Raw genomic sequence first — 20,194 nt, forward strand, 5'->3', positions numbered from 1 at the left:
TAAACAAATACGAAACATCATGGCTTTCTATTAAAATGCTCAAACAATCTATTTGAGAACAGGGGCCCATAATAAAAATCCACAGTTGCTTGTACTAGTCATCGAAAATAAAACACCCATATTTCATTAACTTAAGCTGAAGGTTGTCTATGCTGCTGTCCTGTGAATCCAGATGCTTTAGGCAAAGAAAAATTAAATGAATGGCGGGCCTGTATTGCAATTTAACAGTGCTTAATATCCCTCACGATTCTTGTTGGGTCCTCTTCTGGGAGGCTTTTCCCTGAGTCATGTATTTATTGGAAAGGCTGCCTGAGATGGGGAGGAAGAAAGCATCACACTTTAAAGGATTAACAAAAAAAAAAAGGAAAAAGACAAAACAAAACAAGTGAAACAATCACACAGGAGAAAATTATTGTCAAGTCAAACTGTAACGAGAGTACACACAGGTCAACTTTAGATTATTACCTGCTGAAGGACAGTAGGAAATATTAAAATAAAAAATTGAAAACTAGCATTTTTTTCAACTAAATACCTAATGACAAATCACTTAGTGTTTAAAATCTGTAAACATTCAAAGCCTTGCTATGAAATCTGTCTTCCCAACAAAACTGGGCATTTAATTTTACACAATTAATTGCAGTTTGGTTTTCCAAAGTTTGTAGAGACTACTTAGGTCTCTCTCTTCAGGTCTCTCGTCTGCCTCAGAAGAGATTTATGTATTTGTTGAAAAAACCCAAGCTGCAAAAAGGTTTGCAGAGTTACACTAGAAACTCAAAGTCTTTTAAAAAAGCAGCTGCTGTTGAAAACTTCATTGTACCTGTTAATAAGTATGTGAAAGTACTATAAGGAAGCTGCATTTGTAACCATGCATCTAAGACAAAAGATCTCCAATCCAAAGAGAGTAAAAGCCTTCTATTATAACCTGCTGGCTACATGTAAGCGTGATTTTAACTTCCTCGCATTTTGGCTGCTCAGACCAAGGATGTGCTTTGTTAATCTCTCCTAAGTTAGTTGATCATGTGGAATTCTAGACAGTTACTCCGAGGAAGCGTCACAAAGAAGTCTTCCCTGAAGAAACACAGAACCCCATGTACACTGAAATAGGAGAGAGAGTGATAAACCCCCACCATATCCTTCTGTGAAATAAATCTACTGGAGTTAAAGAAAAAATGCATGCAGCTGACGTAAGTTTTGCTTCCAAAACAAAGCTGAAATATTACACACTTTCCCAATAAATAAATAAAAAAAGTTGCTTCACTTCAGAGTCACCTAGCAACCTGTATGGACTGCTGCTGTGTTCAGCAAATAAGGCAGAGTTCCCATAAGGACTGATGGAGAAAGCAAGTTGAAAATACATGCTCTTACACAGAATTTCTGGATTGAAATGAAGATATACAAACCTGACTGGGGACTCAAAAATACTTTTCCTTTTTGTTTCTTTTTTTCTTCAAGTATAAGCACTCCCTATAAACAACATACACATGCCGATGAACCAACAAAATTGAATTATGACATTCCACCACAAAAAAAAATAAAGGTTCTTCTTGAAAGCTTAAGTAAAGCTATTTCTAATTACTTTACAGGGACTTCAGAACATTTAAAGACTAAAAAGATCAAAGAAAAGGGACATATGGTGTTTACCTGACTTAATCTACCAGCATGTTTGGCAGTGACGGGTAAAGAAGAGGATCCATACAACACTTCTGGTTTTGAACCACCTGAAAAGACCATTATATAATGAAGACTGCTAGTAGAAACTAGTTTCCATTTTGGGTATCATAAGATACAGAAATAGCAAAATATTTGAGATCTATCTTCATAATAGGTAGAAAGTAGGACATGGTTACCTTCCTCAGTTTTATAATGTGGAAAAACAGCACAATGAGGTGAGAGGGACCTATAGTTAAGCATCTAAGATAGGAACGTAGAATAAATTACGCTCTGTATCTTCCTCCAGAATCAAAAGGCAACAGGGAACTTCACAGGATGAATGAAAATATGGTGATAAGTAATTTGCCCACAGTTTCTCAAAATGTGGCACAGCAAAGAACAAAGTCTGATCTCTTAGGTCCCTTTATTCACAGGCCTCTATTGAACTAGAGAGAACACTTCAGGCACTAAGCAACCAAAAAAGTCAAAGCCCAACCCACAGAAATTCTCTTCAAATACAGTTAATTCCCAAAATGCAGATAATAAAAAAAAGCCCAATCCAGCATTTTTAAGTTAGACATACATACTGTACAGCCTCACCACGGTTCTCATATGATGAAAGAAAACCAGTGATGTCGTTGACCATTAAATGGTCAGGCATACCCCCTTCATCCTTAGCAAACTCAGTGTCGTAGCAAATGGATGGTAAAAAGAAATGCTCAACCAAAAGAGGTCAGAGTTAAAGAAGCTCAAAAGCTATATTTGGACTTGACATACACCGTCAGGTCAGAAGCTGAATAAAATGTGGCTTAAATTTCTAAACATCTTTTCTGTCCACCCAACACTTGTAGTGGTCTATCTAAGAACACATCGAAATACCTTAAAATACATTTGCACCGTTTTCCTCCCGCTTCCAGTACTTTGTTAGCAGAGTCGTATGACCTGATTACCAATTACATGGGGTCAAGAAGAGTCTCCTGATCTAAGCCAGGAACATTTTTGCTAGTAAAGAAGAGCTGTTTTAAAATTACATTTATACAAACAATTCCTATTTGTTACTTTAAGAGGTCATGTTCCTAGGTGTACCTACAGGGAAACAATAATACTATGTTCCTTCAGAAACTAACTAAAAGTACCATTCACTGTCCTAAAAAGTCTCAGGTTTATCTGAGAATAATTTTCCTTTACAACACAGATGATGAGAAGTCTGTCTTCTGTGAAGAATGTTTAGATACTCCTAAGTATTTTATTATTTATTCTAGTCTGTCAGTCAGGATCTGGATTTGAGGGGGTGGTTTTTATGTTTTGCGTTTTTTTTTTTACGTCAAAGTTGCAAACTGACTCGATGAAAAATAAGACAGATTGCTGTATCCTTCCAGCTGCTGACTTGGCAGGAACATTCTTTATTTCACTCCCAATATTTCATCTGAGCAATCTGTGCACTTTCGAAGTGACTTTAGGGTCTTACGGAATAATTCTGGTTTAGGCGATGTGAAGAGCTGTAAGGCTAGCTTTTGTTGCAATTATAATGTACATGAAAGAGAAACTGTAATTTAAAATGTTAGCACACTCTTACAGAGTGAGAACAAGGGAAGCAATTTCAACACATTAGATACTTACAATCATGTAAAATTCCTTAGAAACAGCAAAGTTCTGAAAGGTAGGTGAGGATGAAGGGAAAACTGACTAAACCTGACTACATTTAAGAAAAAAAAAAAGATAGCATTTATGTGATGCCATTCAAAGCATAAATATACCATAAGCTCTGTTTAAACCACTCAGCTTGACTGGTTCCATACCTGAAGCTCCTTTATACTGTGGGCATTCCTTTTTAATATGACCACCTCTTCCACAGATAAAACAACGTTTTTCTCTTAGGTCTCTGTCTTCCAGGCGCTTCCGCTTCTCTGCTGATTGTCTGGGAGTCTTTTCTCTTGCAGTTTCCACTATTATTACCCTTGCTGGTTTCCTCTTTGGAGGTATACATAGATGCAGCTTTCCCTCCTTGACTAAGCTCTCCTTTTCTGTTGGTTTATCCTGAGTTTCTTTGTCCTCTTTGCTTTTCTCCTTGCTTTCTGCATACTTCTCGTTTTTGCTGTCTTCATAATCACGACGCCGTCTTAGTCTGCATGAGCAGAACATATGTACACAGAGTAAAAAAAAAAACCCCAAGACCAAGTGCAGTCAAGTGCTGTCTACAGACAACAGATGAATTTCATGTATTTGTTCAATGGGTTAAGTAAAGTGAATTAATGTGCCTGTACCTTTGACTCTCCTACCAAACTGATGTAACTTATATTTAATAATTTAACTTTACAATTGGATTACAGTAATGCCTTAAATTTGAATAATTCTATTTCAAAAAATATAAACACAACAGAAAATCTGGGTGCTAGAGTTGCACAGACTGTGGAAGAAACACCAGGCAAAATGCTAAAACAGTATAAAAATGAAGGCTATAGTTGTACTTTCTTCCTACTTCGATCAGAACTTCCTTCCTTCCTTCTGAATCTGGGTATATTCACCATATCTCTAAAAGCCTCTTCTACTAGGAGAAGCTTCTAACGTTCTATGTGACTTTAAGATCGAGCAGTGAGTAAACACTGCCAGACTGTTTCTAACTTCTTTATACACGACCTAGAGAAGGAGACAGCAGTGAAACCTCCAAGTCTGAGGATGATAGCAGACCCCCTTGATCAGTCAGATGCAGTGCTAAAGGCAAGTAGCTGGAAAATAGCTTATAAAACTGAGTGAATGGGCAAATGAATGGCAGGAGAGCTTCCCTTTCTTTCCAACCACAGAAAAAAGGAAGACTAGGGGAAATACAGGCCAGTCAGTCTCACCTCTGCCTGGCAAGATCATGGAGCAATTCCTCATGGAAACTATGTTAAAGCACACGGAAAACAGAAAGGTGATTCTTGACAGCCAGCAAGGCTGTCAGGGCTTCTTCACTAAGGGCAAATCGTGCCTGACAAATTTGATGGCCTTCTGTGATGCAGTCACAGTGTTGGTGGATAAGGGAAAAGCAACTGTCATCTACCTGGACTCATGCAAAGCATTTGATATGGTCTTGTACAACATCCTCATCTTTAAAATGGAAAGACATGGATTTAACAGGTGGACCGCTCAGGGGTTAAGGAATTGGCTGGATAGTTGTACTCAAAGTGCTGCAGTCAACAGCTCAATGTCCGTGTGGAGAGTAGTGATGAGTAATGTCCCTCAAGGGACCATACTGGCACCGGTATTATTTAACATCTTTGTTGACATGGAGAGTGGGATTGACTCAACCGGTTGTGGATGTCACCAAGCTGGTTGATACGCCTGAGGAAAGAGATGCCATCCAGAGGGATCCTGACAGACTTAAGAGGTGGGTCTGTGTGAATCTTATGAACCTCATGAATTTCAACAAGGCCAGGTCCTGCACCTGAGTTAGCACAATACTTGATATCAGTACAGGCTGGACAATGAGGGATTGAGAGCAGCCCTGAGGAGAAGGACTGGGGGTGTTGGTTGACAAGAAGCTCAACATGACCTGACAATTTGCACTCGCAGCCCAGGAAGCCAACCTGAGCTGCATACAAAGAAGTGTGGCAGCAGGTCGAGGGAGGTGGTCCTGCTGCTCTACTCTGCTCTGGTGAGACCTCAGTCTGGAGTACTGTGTCCAGCTCTGGAGTTCTCAGCACAAGAAGGACGTGAACCTGTGGACCAGAGGACTACAAAAATGATCAGAGGAATGAAGCACTTCTGATATAGGGACAGTCTGAGAAGAGAAGGTTTCAGGGAGACCTTATTGCAGCCTCCCTGTACCTTAAGGGGGCTTACAGGAAAGACTGGGAGGGATTCTTTATCAGCGAGTGTAGTGACAGGATGGATAAAGCACTAAGACAGGACAGAAGACAATTTTGTTGCTATATAAAACCATGGTGTGCCTACATCTGAGTACTGTATGTTGGTCCAGTCTCAGTATTTTAAGAAGGAAGCAGTAGAGAAGGTACAGAAAAAGGCAACTAAAATTATGAAGACAGCAAGTGTTTAAGGAAAAGGTACCAAAAAGGCCAAGATGCCCCAACTTGGAGAGAAGCTAGAGGGTGAACACAATCATGGGCTTACAAAATCATCAAGGCAGTGTCATTACTACCTAAATCCCACAAGGCTACGCCTATGGAATGCTTATGAAACAAAAATGAGATTTGCTTTAAACGGGTAAAATAAAGTACTAGTTTACACACCAGTTAGCATATTTATGAAACTGGTTGCCATAGAAGACTTAAGAAAACCAGGAGAATCAGGTTCAGAAAAAAACAAACAAAAAGGACAAAATCATAGGCAACTTCAGTCCACAAATGAGTACTGCCATACCAAGGCAGGCATGTGCTTTACCATCTCTGACACAGCAGCTGCAAATGCTGGGGAAAGGTAAGAGATCACAGAAAACAGCCACCTCGTGTGCCCTCTATAGACAGCATCTCCTACTGCGATGGCTGGACAGAGGACTGAAATGGAGGGGTCTTACCTCCTAACGAATCTACATTCTTAGAGGTAAAATCCCACTGACTTTCACTCCAACATTGTACAGAACATTGTTGTGTATGTACAGTGAGCTGGGCTTTCACTCCAGAATGTAAGATTAAAAATCCACAGCACCTGAGACAGCAGTTGAGGCACTGAATAGATTTTCACCCCACATTCGGCATTCTTTATTTTCAGACTATTATGAACTACTGTACTTGCATTTGCTGAAGTTGAATAAATTCCCAAATTAAGTCTCAGCAATATAAGTTCACAATTCTCTGTTATGTAGCAGAGAGGCTACCTCATCTGATCTAAGCAGCTTTTTTTACTTACATAGAAGTGTAGGTATTTTTAATTACAGCTTTTAACATAAGAACCTCAACAAAGGTTAGATTTTTCCATTCACCTTACAAGTGAGCACAAAGGCTTTCAAGATTTTGTCCTCTAAGTTATTTTTGCTGATTTTTCACTATTTTATAGACATGAAGTCTTTTTGAAGAGCTTTATCTTAGCTTGGAAAAAAAATCAATGGATCAGTTTTAAGTTTAGACAATTCACAATATGAAGAGCGGGAAGATCAGCTTAGCATTCATTTATAACACAAAGATAGTTGCTGAATTTTGAGACATCTGGTTACTCTAGATCAGGAAGCCTCTTGGATATAAAACAGGACATTGTTCTCATATGTGTGTGCTGAAGAAAAAGAATGCTGTGAAATTCTTGTCTTGCTTTTTGACATGAATTTCATGATTCTGTCAACATGGAAAAAACACGTCTTGCTGGGAGCAGCAGGATTCTAGCCATAGCAGCTATTAAATCAAATATATAAAATGCAGAGCTGAATAGCTATGTGCTGTGAAAAGCACTCGCAGCTATTCAGCTCTGCATTTAGATTCTGACTACTCTTCCTACACAATGAAGAGCATAGTCAGCATTACTACCTTAAGCTAAGTAGTTTTGCAGCCTGTTAAGAAACACTACAAAAAGTTAAGTAGTGTCTCAACACAGACCAAAAACCCATCCACCACTGCCAAAACTGGTATTGATACATATTTATGTCAACAGAAAAGGAAATAATCTGCAGCATGTAAAAGTTGTGCTTTAAACATTACCATCCTAATCTATTTTTTAAACAGACTCAAGTTCCACACAGATGCCAAAACTATACTTACTTTCTTCTCATGGGACAATCTTTCATGAAATGGCCAATTTTACCACAAATTCTGCAGCATCTATCATTTGGTGCCAATTCTCCTTCTGTTAGTACCTCTGGATCAAAGAAGTACTCCTGAAGAAGAAATAATGCATTTAAAATAAAAATCCATACACTTGGGATCAAGACAGGTAAGCAAGTATTAAAACTTGATCACTGGCCCCTTCTTTACAGACAGCCTGCTGACTAGCAGGTCTGCCAGGTCTTTTTAAAAAAAAAAAAAAGCGGTTTTAAGAAATGGTAAGCTGGTTTTGACAGGGACTAAAATACTTAAGGCTTACAGTGAAGCTCTGACATGGTTAGTGTTCTTCATACCAGTGCATTTTACACACAAACAACACGAGAACAGTTACTCGATAGTAACTCCCACGGAGATTTTTAGAGTACTGTTGACATTTAAGAAAGAAGAGCTGTAATTATACTCCTGCAAGTGCCAAGTTATTCACCCAAGAGCACGCACATGCCACTCTTAGAAGCAACTTACCATTTTTGATGGGTATTCCTTAGGAAATATTTTTACAGGGGTACCAAATACCCTTCTGCCATTGATAAAAGCCTTCATTATAAAATTTGTCACTAGGGAAGAAAAAAAAAAAAGTGAAAACATTATCCAAACACCAAGCAAGCCAGTAAATAAGATCTAAGACAAGATCTTAACTTTGTACCCAAATTTGTTAACATTAGACCTACTTTTTCTTGACAATCCAGCTCCAAGATTGTGGTTCAGATCAAAGGGGTCTGTACAAAAAGCATTACAAGCATTAGCCAAATCCAGGCAAGATCAGCAGTGGATACACACACACAAGCAACCCAGTGCAGCTACTCCCAATGCAGAATTAACATACCGAAAGCGAACTGTCTGCAAATTTATTGGACAGACATTAACTCCAAGGACAAAGGATCACAGCTGCCCAGCTCTGATCTGACTGAAGTATTGTAAAAGAGTAAGTTGAATATGCAAGGCAAGAGCATAGAAATCCTTTCTGTTAAAGAATGGGCCAGAAAGTGTTTTAGGGAACATTTCTAAAATGTGTCACTGCATTGTCTTGATGGATACCACGGTACTACCTGTAAGTGTAATCATACACAGGGTTAAATCGGTCATGTAACTATGGAGTCAGCTAAACTTAGTATTTGTGAGAAAACCTCAGCTGCATTACAGCTAACTTATTTTCCAAAGGATTCAGTTACATCTATTTTTCTGTCTGCTACTGCCATCATGAAAAGTATCAAGTCTGCTTTGCAGCATCTTTTCAGTAGAGAAGAAAGACTCTAAGAATAATTTTTAGCCCTACTGAAACTCAATGGGAATTTTGTGAAAAGACTGAATTTCTCACGTGAGCATTAAAGAAATTCCATATACGTACTTTGTGTGCTTTTACCTTCAATTACAATGTATTTGGAGGTCCACTGCTTCTTGAACGTTGTAAGCAGATTTTTTCTCCTAATGCAGATGACATGCTCTTTAAAGTCAAATTCCTCTGTGTAGAAACGGAGAAGTCCCAGCCACAGCTGCCCAACAGATTCAGTGTTTTTGCCACAATCTGGCCAAACAGCTGACTGAAAACAACAGCAGCATTTTTACTTCCAGTACTTGCATTTAGCAGAATAATTTTCACAACTTGGAAACTCAAACAATCTAAGTCTTATTTTATAAAGATTAAGTTACACCAAAATACTTCCTTTCATGATTGGTATTAATAATCCAAGATTGATTTTAAAATGGTGTATTTTAAAAACTGTTAACAACAGAAGTGGATAATTGATAACACTTCTAACATCAGGTTTTGCCTGTTATAAAAAGCATATATTAATTCGCTTTATGTGCCTATTTAACACAAAACTATTCAAAAGGTTATGACTAGATAAGCAGCTGGAATTTGTAGGCGTTCTCTCTGCCCAGTAATGTGGCACACAGAGCAATTAATCATCAAAAAACCTTAAACTTAAAAATAGATTTAAGACTTTTAAATCTATTTTTTCAGGTTTTGCAGATATTTTTCTCAGATGAGTTACAACCAACCATATTCTTAAAGGTTTACAGCATGGGACTGGGATTTTCAAAGCTATAGCTACTTCACTTCCATTTCTATATTCAACCACCATATGCAAGGACAATGTTTCTTAAAAGGAATTCTTTTTCACTTGCAAAGTTACATGCACACCATTTCAAATTAACCCGATCTACTCACCAACTCCTCTATCTTATCAAAGAAATAAACATTCCAGCCATCAACTAAAATTTCAGGCTTTTTTGGTTCTGTGTAGATCTGAAAGTGTAATATTAAACTCATTAGAAGAGCCCTTCAGATTCAGCACGACATTCTTCTCTGTACAGATACCAATTTTTTTCTTGATACACTGTACCTCTTGAAGAACAGGGATGACAGGGGGATTTCTCTGCTGAAGAAAATAAAGCACCATAAGAGTATATGCGTAAGATGAAAGGCTACCTCGAGATGCATCTCCAATGTCACATATCTAGAAAAAGAAACATGATTTGCACCTTTTATGGTTATCGTCTCTTGCTGCAAGCAGTACTGCTTCTAGAACATCAGAAATATACTTACTTTCATAAAGACTTTCATTGTGTAACACAGATATTTTACTCTGGGATCAATGGCTGCATATGAAGACAGGAGTCTTGTGTTATGCAAGGCCTATAAAAATAAGGAAGTCATATAGAAAATACAGGAACTCTGAAGAAATTAAAGTATAAGCTGAAAACATGAAAAACCAGAACTGAGCTCACACAGACACGTTGTGTGCCCAAGAAATGCAGATGTGAAGCCCTGAATAGCAGAATGCATTCAACAATGAGGTTATTACCTGCTCTGTTAAAAGGCTGATCAACATCCTTAATCTGTGCAGAAGTGGTACAAAGCAGCATTCACAGAGCAGTACTTCAGAAGAGGAAGCACTGATCTACTACTGCATTTTCAAAATACTTGGTAGACAGTAAGCTCTTCAACTGAGAGACAGATATTTCTGATAGCCCAGAAATATGAGAGCTATGAGCTGATCCATATGGATGCATAACTTCAAGAAGAAAATTTTCAGACTGACTTAGTGGTATATCTTCCTCAAGACTCTCCTTGAGCTCATAGAAAAACTTCAGGAAGTTTAATACTTGGCTCTAAAACTTGCTTTCCTTTAATGTTTCAAGGAATTGGCTTTTAAAGTTCAGAGATATGAAGAGAAACAAGCCAATTTTAACATATTTGGACAGGAACTTACAGTTTTTAGTAAATTCTAACACATGTTCCAGTTCAGTCAAGCATGGTTCAAAATCAATATTCCATTTGTCAAGGCTAAGCAAGAGTAGAGTATGGGAAAGCTGAAATTATATTATTTTCATTTACTGAAAGACCTAAACACTGAAAACACTATTTCTTACTATTGCTGAAGAACTAATATATTGTTTTAGGGTAATGACAACTCTAAAGTTGCAATTGTGCAACTAACTCTACTCATAGTCAAATAAATAAAAGGTTATTCAGAAATCTAAAACTGTAGTATGTAAATGGAAACAGTTGATTACTGAACCTCAACAAAACAATCACTTCGAACTCAAGAAGTAGACCCACATTTTTCTGTTAAAAAAAAAAAAAGGATAGCCTTACCAGAGTATTATATAAACTGATGTCTACTTCAAGACCACTTCTGACATGGAAAAATTTGACAATCGGGACTTTAGCAGTTGTTATTGACAAGACGTTCCTTAAACCTACGATGAAATCTTTATTTACGGAATGACAACACCACAGTCGTGAGAGTATAAAATGCTCTACAATTAACTCCAAAATGTAGTAACAAGGCTCCAAAATAAAATCTCAGTTGATACCGAAACTGCATTTCAGTTATATTTTAGTACTGATTTTAGCTATTTGGCAAACATGATGAATCTGCCAAATATAATATACACAAATATACATTTAGCCCCGCAAATAAAACAAAGCTCAATCTCAGTGTTATAGAAAAATCTTAAGAGATCATTGATACTTCACTCTCACTTTATCAAGGTCACTGAGATACAATTTTACAGAGCTTGTTTTGGTGTAATTTCTTGTAAAAAAGACAGAATTTCCACTGCAAACTTTTATCAGCCTATCTTTCACTATTAACTTACTAAGCACTGAACATACAAATAGAACATAACTACAAACTTGAAGCCTCAAGCATTAACTGAATGTTTGTTATGCACACACATAAGCTATAATACACTCTTATGTCCAATTCAGATGTGGTCCTATAACATTACAACCTCAGAGACCTACATATACAAACAAAAATAAATCCAAATGTTCACAACCTCACTCTTACTAACATTAAGCTCTTCGATACAGTTTTATCCTAATAATTTTCATCTACTGTGCCCCAGAATGCTCTCAATACAGCAAATCAACAAACATAAACAGAACCACTTATTTTAATTTTCAAGAAAGTTACCTGACTGTTTCTTGAGAACTTTTGCTAAATCTTCAATGATTCTGATGCAATCAAGTCCCTAAGGCATTAAGAAAAAAGGTTGGAAGTTGTATCTGCTACAAATATTTAGGCAAACATTAAGCTTAAAGCTGTGTAACTAAGAGTTTCATATTATACAGAATTATGTGAATACCATAAATCGTTTCAAAATAACACTCATAAAAATCAACATTAGATAGGATTTTACCATAGCCTCTCAAAATATATATTAGGCATGAAAGTAGGTTGATGTACTTATCCACTGTCTCCCATTCCTAGTTGTTTATGCTACAAAACGTGTTATTTTTCTGCACAGATAATGCCAGAAGTAATGGTAGTGCAGAATTTGGGAAAAAACTACTACTGAGAGTAGTTCTTAAACTCCTGCCTAGAACAATAAATTTGTTACACTACATACACAATATAACCATAAAATTTTGCATTAATAAAAAAAAAGTAGTCTTTTCAAACTACCTCAGCAGTTTCCAGCCCATCTATTGTCATACAGATATCGAGGTCACTTTGTTTGAAACCAAAGCCATTTTTTGAGGACCCAAACAAATTCAGCTTGGTTCCTGTAAGAGATATGATGGGTTATAACCACATATTGACACAGAATCTGTAACTGTATATAGCTTCAAACTGCTGCATATCTTTTAATACAGGCATGAAAACATCACTATCTTTCTGTGCAACATCAAAACTTATTTTCTTACGAACTCTGCTGATGAGGAAAGAATCTCTACCTTTATTGGTTCAAATGAGCAGTCTCACAGATCCAGAAACAAGTTAGGTTTTTCAATAATTAAATCATCAGCATGCTAGTCTGAGCTAAAAAGTGGTAAAAACTATGTAACTGCTCTCTGGAGAGATTTTCAGGGTAAGGGACATACCATTCCAACTGCCAAGCTTCAGCCACAAAGCTTTTGCTGATTTTAAAATAGTATGAACCAAAGCCCAGGGTCAGAGGTAAGAACCCAAGAAACGACAAGAAAAAAAATTGAAATAGCTAGGTTCTGTGGACAGGTAAGATGTGCCTGTATTTTAAAGTATTCCAAAACCAGAAAGTCTAGTAGGACGGACTACAAAAAGTTTGTGGTCTGTAAAAGCAGATACAACAAGAAGTCTGGCTAATAAATAAGACTAAAATAACAATTATAAAACTGTTCCCCTAGAGCATTGACTGTTCTCTCCTTAACTTACCATCGTTCCTTCCTACTAATGTGTTGAATATATGACTAAGTCAAAAAAGACTTGAACCAAAGCCTTAAACTCGAAATTAACATAATGAAATATGGCAACGGTGATCAACAATATTGGTTAAATGCTCAAAACTAAATGTTCGTTATGCTAATATGATCTGTTTTTTTCAGAAGACACTCAAGTATGAACACCCCAAAGTATAAACGTAAAGCAAGAACTCCCTAATTACCTGGGAAATCCTGTCTAATGAAGTTTTCCAAGGTTTGTCTTATATCTTCCCGAGCCTGATCCTCTACAATATTTGGAGCAAAATCATCTTTACCAAAAAAAAAAAAAAAAAGAGAGCAATTTAGGCAAACTGACCTGTAGAAAAAGTCAACAGCAAAGATTCAAACAGAAAGAGTGAGGGGTTTACAGTGGGGGGAGAGAGAGAAAAAGCAAGAGAAGATTCACATGTGAAGGAACGAAAGCAAGGATGAAGTAGAAGAGAAATACCTGTTCAAAGAAAAACATTAATTAGACAATAATGCATTTTGTCTGGTCAGAAATGGCGAGAGAGAAAGGAGGAAAGTTGGGTCACTCTGAAAAGAACAAAAGTGGAGAAGTGTTACAAAACAGCATTTTGTCTCCATTTTTTCTAGAACACTGAAGTCTTTGTTCACTAAAAACCGCAAGTTAAGAAACAGTAATGGAATTCGAAGTAGACAGAAATGTAAAAGCATTAGCCAAAAAACCCACTTAGGATTAAACTCTTAGAAATTATATTAAGGTGCCTAAATGAGTAATTAGAATTTTTTGTATTTCTCTGGATAGAAACTACTCAGTAGCCCTATTAAAGCCCTTGCAAATCTTAGAATTGTATCTAAGAGAGTTGGGTGCAACATAGCAAACACACCGGCCCCCTTGAAAACGTCGTTAACCTCTGGTTATTTCATCATACTTTGCAATTCATCTTCTACCTCACAACAATATTCAAAGGAAAAAACTTACGGTAACATTGGACACAAACTTGATCTAGAATAACTGAAAATTTTGGTGTCAGTGCTGGCAGTGGGTCAAGCTCAATTTTCTTGAAGTCTTCTGGACAATCCCTCTTTAAATGACCTTCCCGTTTGCACAAGCTACATACTACTGTAGGAGACTGCATGAAGAGAAAGCAAGTTTGGTTAAAAAAAAAAATAACTATAATACTTTAATGATAATGCTTTTGTATAACTGAGAATAGAACATAAGCAATACGTTTATGTTCTGATACAGCTTGCTTACCTTGCCCTTTGTAAAAGCTGGTTTACTGAATTCATAAAAAAGTTCAGATTCTAAACTCTGTTTTATTGCTGTGTTCTCCTCAGAAAGGTTTCCCTTCTCAGTAAGATCCTCTTGACTGACATTGATCCTCAGAGGTCCATCCACGTTTTCTTTGAAATTTTTGTTCTCGTATCTATTTGGGATGGAAAAATCATCTTCCTCTGACAGTGCATAGTCTTCTCCAGATCCAGCGTACGTGTTATCTAGTTCATCTCCAGCTCTGATAATACCACAGTCTCTCTGGCTCAGAAGACTTGCTTCTTCCTCCTCTTCCTCCTCATCATCCGAGTTAATAATTTGGGATATTTGATTCCGTGCTGAACATGCAGTTTTTCTGGGGGATTCATCCAGTTCATCAGTACCTTCAGTACTCTCCTCAATGTCAATCTTTTCATCCACTATATCGCTGCACTCTAAGCCGAACTCATCACTCTCTGTGAGTGCAGCATTTTGAAAGCCTTCAAAGTCTGAAGTACTACATGTCTCTATGTCATTCTCATTCACTGTAACAGGGAGATCTCCACTATCACTATCTTCATCTATTTTCTGCTCAGTAGTCAAGATACTATTCCATCTTCTTTTCTGTCGTTCATGTTCTTCCTCTTCCTCCTCTTCTTCCTCTTCATTTCCACTCTCTGTCTCTTCACAACTTGGTTTAAAATCCTCATTATCTCCAGAAATTATTTCCTCAATTATACACTCTGAATCTTCACGGGCAATTCCTAAATAACTGAAATCATCAGCCAGTTCTTCTGTGAAGCTTTCTGAGCCATCGCACAGCTTTGAAGGATGAAATCTATGTGCCTGGGAAATACCTGTAGCCTCTGTTATGCAATCTTCCACTATTACTGTGTTTGTTCTATCATCCAGGTTCTGCAACTCAGAACGTTCATTCTTTATACCACCTTTTCCATGGTCCAACATTTGAGATTTCTCCTCATTGGCATCTGGAGAGAATTTTTTGCTCAGTTTTGCACTTTTTTTGTGAGGCATGGCAAAATACTTGTAAGTTGCTCTCAGGCAGTGAAGAATATACTCATACACTATTTGGCTGTTCAGGGTTCTTGCAACATTCCTTTTGACTGAATATGGGTCTAGTGGAAAGAAAAAGTGAGTCAGCAGTGCAGGAGTTAACTTTTTTGAAAAACAATACATTTACATCCTTACAAAATTTGAATATACTACTGTTACCTACTCATAATGTAGAATCCATGAGTTATGCTGAAGACAGTTTTATAGTCTGCTCAATTACTTTTGGTAACATTGAAAACATACCCAAGAGAAATATTACTTACATTGATATTTTCAAAATACATTCGGGTCGATTATTGGACATCACAGTCCAATACTGAAAAAGTCTAAGTTATTACACACAATGTGAACAGCCAAAACAGTACCTTAGAAAATTAAAGTTCACAGCTTTTTGAAGTCTGTTGATATATATACCTTCAACAGCAATGCGCTTTTTAGGCCAGTCCTTTGCTTCACGAGACACAGTTTCTTTGAGTCGTATGCTAATAACCAAATCGGCCATATTGAACTCCAAGGCATAGAAACGCAGCAGCTCTACCCAGAGCTGACCAGCAGGCGCTGAACACTGCTGTCCTGAATCAAACACTAAGGGAACCTGTCAATTACAAAATAAAAGCTTAAATAATATTTAATGCACAGGTGTTTAGCTGTTACACTGCTATACTTCCTTTAATTTCTGTAATGTTATGTTATAGATAAAATCCTAGTTGTTTCTGTTCTCCTGCAATTGCATTAAAAACCTGCAATTAAAAAATTGGAAGATACAGTGTAAATTCAGATTATAAAACTTCAAAATGAAAGACTGCAGCAATGGTAAAAAACAGCATCAGTGATTAATAACAATTAATAACAATTGCTTATTTAACCATGTATGTCGTAATTTATAAATTAAAAAAATCATATCTAATCTAATCGGACAGAGTAAGTTATGTAGCCTATAAGCAGTACTGTTAACTGTCACAACATGCTATCATACAGTGATACTGTTTCTTGAAAAGTTAGTATAAAGTAAGTAATTTAAAGAACAGTTCAAAGCTAAGAGGAAGTATTTTTCATATGCTTAACCTAATTCTGAGATAAAAATTGCATCAACTCTATGTTGCCCCAACACATTAAAACCTGGGGTCTTAACAAAGACTTTTAAGTAACACCTAGATTCCTGCTAGCTCTTCAGCACCAAGAGACAAGCATAGTAAGCCTTGTATCAATCAGCCAATCTCTTAGTTCAGCCTATGGTTCTGCAACATAAATACAAAATAAAAATAGAAACTGGTTCTTTTTCTGAGAACAGCACTGACTGCTAGACTACTACAGAAATAAATTAAGCAGTCCAGACCTTGCCCCTTCTAGAAGTTTCTTGTGGCAAATCAGAATCATCAGTGGGGTTATGCTCCCAAACCACAGCATCATTCTCGACTTCTTTCAGTTGAAAATTAGTTAATTTGTTTAATGAGAATCCTCCAATCTAAAGGAAACAGAAAGAGAAACATACAGCTAAACATCACGTGGACTTCAAATCTTACTCCCACTATGGTAGTAAGCCAAGTTAAAACAGAACAAAGTTCAAAAATAGCTGTTCCAGGCCTAGAATATGCCCCAGTCTGCTTCTCTCTTCCCCCTATACTTACCTACAAAAACCTCTCAAGAGTTCAGTGCTTTTGGAAGGGTATCCATATATCATAGAACCTTGCCTTTGCACATTACACAAGCATAAACGCATACTTTTTAATTGTATGGCCATATATTAAAGGACATTTTCCTCATTCAGTGCAGAGTGGAGAGGCTTTGGGAATAAGTCAGTTATGTACTGAAATAAATTGTAAGTGCAAGATGCACGTAATTGCTAATAGAAACTGGAAGAAGAACAGTAAATATAACAGGTGACGATAAAACCAAAAATGGATGCCATGAATGTAACACCTGAATGATGTTCTGGAGAACTGGATTCTGGATTTGTGCCCATAATACAATTCTTGATATTAAGATACATTTCAGCTCCTAAAAGCAGGAAAATCCATGCTTAAAATCCCTTGTCTGACCCTTCAGGCAGATATCCTACCAGTGTGGTCCCCAACTGTGGTATACATTTTGAAGAATTAAATGTCAAAGTCCAAGATGTTGTTTTGGGATGTAGCTATGTGAATTTAGATTTCACCAAAGTCTGGAGGAAATGCTGAAGAAATGAGGAAGTAGATTGTTATGAAGTGCATTATTAAATGCCCAGCTCTCTTTACTGACAAAAGGGGCAGCAGAGCATTTAATTCAATGACTAGAATTGTCAATTGCATCCTTACAGCCAAGCATACAGAGGTTAGGTGTGGTCTGGCTGAAATTACATTCTTCCTGAATTCCTGCAGAAATGGCTGGTTTATGGCTGGCTCAGAACAGCAATAAGTTGACAAATTACACACTCCCACAAGTGATCGGTTCTCTTACTCGTACTATTCAGTGTATTAATATACATACCCACGATCCCAAATAGACAGGTAAGAGAGGCTCCTTCCTTTGTTGTAGAAAGAAAATCACCATTAAAGCGAACACATAAGGTGACAAGCCTCCCTCCTCAGGATGATCAACACAGCACAACTGTAAAAATAAATTGTGCATTAAGGTTTCAAGTCATACCATGAAAAATATTTTTTTAATTACTGTTCAGAAGCCTGTCACCTTAAATACTGGCAGAAACTCCCATCTGTGAGCTCTTCTGAGATGCACTCTGTTCTCAAGGCACGCATATTTACCGGAGTCATGATATTACCACATTTTCAGTGTACGAGCCATAGCATGCAGACTAGCACAACAGCATACAGCACATTTCAAAAATGATGACTCATTTTATGCAGATATAGTACAAGTCAAAAGTTTTAATATCTTTCTCTTAAGCCATATTTTGCTTGCAGGCACAAGTGTTGTGGTTTAACCTCAACCGGCAGTTAAGCACCACGTGGCCACTCGCTCACTTTCCTTACCAATCCTCATGGGATGGGAAGGGGAATTGGGAGGAAACTGTAAAAGCCCCTGGGTTGAGATAAGAACAGTTTACTTGGACAATACAAAGAGAGACGAAACAACAGATGGTGGAGTTGCTCTTTATGTGAGAGAGCAACTGGTATGTATTGAGCTCTGCCTAGGGGTGGATGAAGAACATGCTAAAAGCTTATGGGTGTTCAACGTATTCATCAATGACCCGGATGAAGGAATGGAGTGCACCCTCAGCAAGTTTGCTGATGATGCAGAACTGGGGGGAGTGGCTGACACAGCAGAAGGCTGTGCTGCTGTTCAGCGAGACCTGGACAGGCTGGAGAGCTGGGCAGAGGGGAACCTCATGAAGCTGAACGAGAGCAAGAGCACAGTCCTGCACCTGGGGAGCAATAACCCATTCACCTGTACACATTAGAGGTTGACCTGCTGGAAGGCAGCTCTGGGGAGAGGAGCTGAGAATCCTGATGGACAACAAGTTACCCATTAGACAGCAGCAGTGTGTCCTTGTGGCCTAGATGGCCAATGGTATCCTGGGACAAAGAGGAGTGTGACCAGCAGTTTTGGGGGAGAGTATCTTCCTCTACTCTGCCATAGTGAGGCCACATCTGGAGTACTGGGTCCAGTTCTGGGCTCCCCAGTTCAAGAGAGACAAGAAAATACTAAGGAGAGTCCAATGGACGGCTACAAAGATGATTCAGGGACCGGAGATGAGGAAAGGCTGAGAGACATGGGTCTGTTTAACCTGGAGAATATAAGACTAGAGAGGGGATTTATCAATGCTTGTAAGTATCTAAAGGGCATTTTTAACACCTTGGCCTGCCTGGACTGGTCCAAGGGCTGCTGCATGAACTATCTCTTGCTTGATTTTTTCAAAGTCTTGTTGCTGCTCAGGGCCCCATTTAATATAATTATTCTTCTGACTGCTAAAGAGGGCTCACAATCAGACTGCAGTCTGGGATATGCATCCTCCAGAAACCCAAAATACATAAGAAAGTCTGTGTTTCCTTTTTATTATTGGGACACACAGCTGGTATCTTATTAATCACATCCATCAAGATCTGGCAATGCCTGTCTTGCTGTTTCATTCCTATAAATTAAATCTCCTCTGCAGGTCCCTTAACCGTACATTCTTTTACAGCAAAACTGGCCTCCAAGAGGATTTGAATTATTTTTCCTCCTTTCTCAAAAAAGTCTTCCACTGTATTACTCCACAGGATGATGTCACCCATGTATTGCAACTGTTCAGGAGCTCCACCCTTTTCTAACACAGACCAAATCAGTCCATGGTAAATCATGGGGCTGTGTTTCCACCCTTGGGGCAATTGATTCCAGGCGTACTGGACACCACTCCAGGTGAAAGCAAACTGTGGCCTGCACTCTGGTGCTACAGGAAAGGAGAAGAATGCATGGTCAGTATTAGTTGTTGCTTACCCCTGAGCTGCCTTTGACTCCAGTTTGTACTAACGTCTTCTAAAGTGTCTGGCATGAGAGCACTCAGTGGTGCTGTGATTTCATTTAGGCCACAATAGTCTACTGTCTGTCTCCACTCTCTTATATTTCCACACTGGCCAAGCAGGATTGGTAAAGGGTGAGTGTGTCTTACTGATCACTCCTTGACTCTGCAGTTGACAGATCAGCTTCTGGATGGGGATCAGGGACTCTGTTCTGAGCAGGGGAGCATCTTTGCCCAGCAACTAAGATATGGGCCTGTACAGGTGGGGTGTAGGACATGTCCTCCTTGAATTGCTGGAACTCCCAAAACAGTTCCTCCAGCTGAGACACAGGCCTGCAGGGAGGAAGAGAGGCTTCCTTTGTATTGGCAGAGCTGGC

At 38.1% G+C, this 20,194-nt stretch overlaps 1 protein-coding gene across 1 annotated transcript in view; it reads right to left on the minus strand.

The window, feature by feature from the left end:
• Nucleotides 1-241: 241 nt before the first annotated feature.
• Nucleotides 242-20,194, minus strand: part of ZCCHC6 (zinc finger, CCHC domain containing 6) — a 33,534-nt gene continuing 13,581 nt past the window's right edge. Inside the window, exons 9-28 of the mRNA XM_010136685.1 lie at nucleotides 17,849-17,968; nucleotides 16,719-16,847; nucleotides 15,797-15,977; nucleotides 14,312-15,444; nucleotides 14,036-14,186; nucleotides 13,275-13,361; nucleotides 12,317-12,417; nucleotides 11,825-11,882; nucleotides 10,999-11,102; nucleotides 9,946-10,035; nucleotides 9,743-9,856; nucleotides 9,568-9,645; nucleotides 8,758-8,935; nucleotides 8,066-8,113; nucleotides 7,860-7,951; nucleotides 7,335-7,450; nucleotides 3,450-3,775; nucleotides 1,642-1,718; nucleotides 1,401-1,464; nucleotides 242-309 (exon numbers count right to left, since the gene is read on the minus strand). Of these exons, the coding sequence (XP_010134987.1) occupies nucleotides 242-309; nucleotides 1,401-1,464; nucleotides 1,642-1,718; nucleotides 3,450-3,775; nucleotides 7,335-7,450; nucleotides 7,860-7,951; nucleotides 8,066-8,113; nucleotides 8,758-8,935; nucleotides 9,568-9,645; nucleotides 9,743-9,856; nucleotides 9,946-10,035; nucleotides 10,999-11,102; nucleotides 11,825-11,882; nucleotides 12,317-12,417; nucleotides 13,275-13,361; nucleotides 14,036-14,186; nucleotides 14,312-15,444; nucleotides 15,797-15,977; nucleotides 16,719-16,847; nucleotides 17,849-17,968 (3,315 nt within the window). The remainder of the gene's footprint in view (nucleotides 310-1,400; nucleotides 1,465-1,641; nucleotides 1,719-3,449; nucleotides 3,776-7,334; nucleotides 7,451-7,859; nucleotides 7,952-8,065; nucleotides 8,114-8,757; nucleotides 8,936-9,567; nucleotides 9,646-9,742; nucleotides 9,857-9,945; nucleotides 10,036-10,998; nucleotides 11,103-11,824; nucleotides 11,883-12,316; nucleotides 12,418-13,274; nucleotides 13,362-14,035; nucleotides 14,187-14,311; nucleotides 15,445-15,796; nucleotides 15,978-16,718; nucleotides 16,848-17,848; nucleotides 17,969-20,194) is intronic.

Source organism: Buceros rhinoceros, unplaced genomic scaffold, assembly GCF_000710305.1.
Source record: "Buceros rhinoceros silvestris isolate BGI_N320 unplaced genomic scaffold, ASM71030v1 scaffold8490, whole genome shotgun sequence".
NCBI lineage: Eukaryota > Metazoa > Chordata > Aves > Bucerotiformes > Bucerotidae > Buceros > Buceros rhinoceros.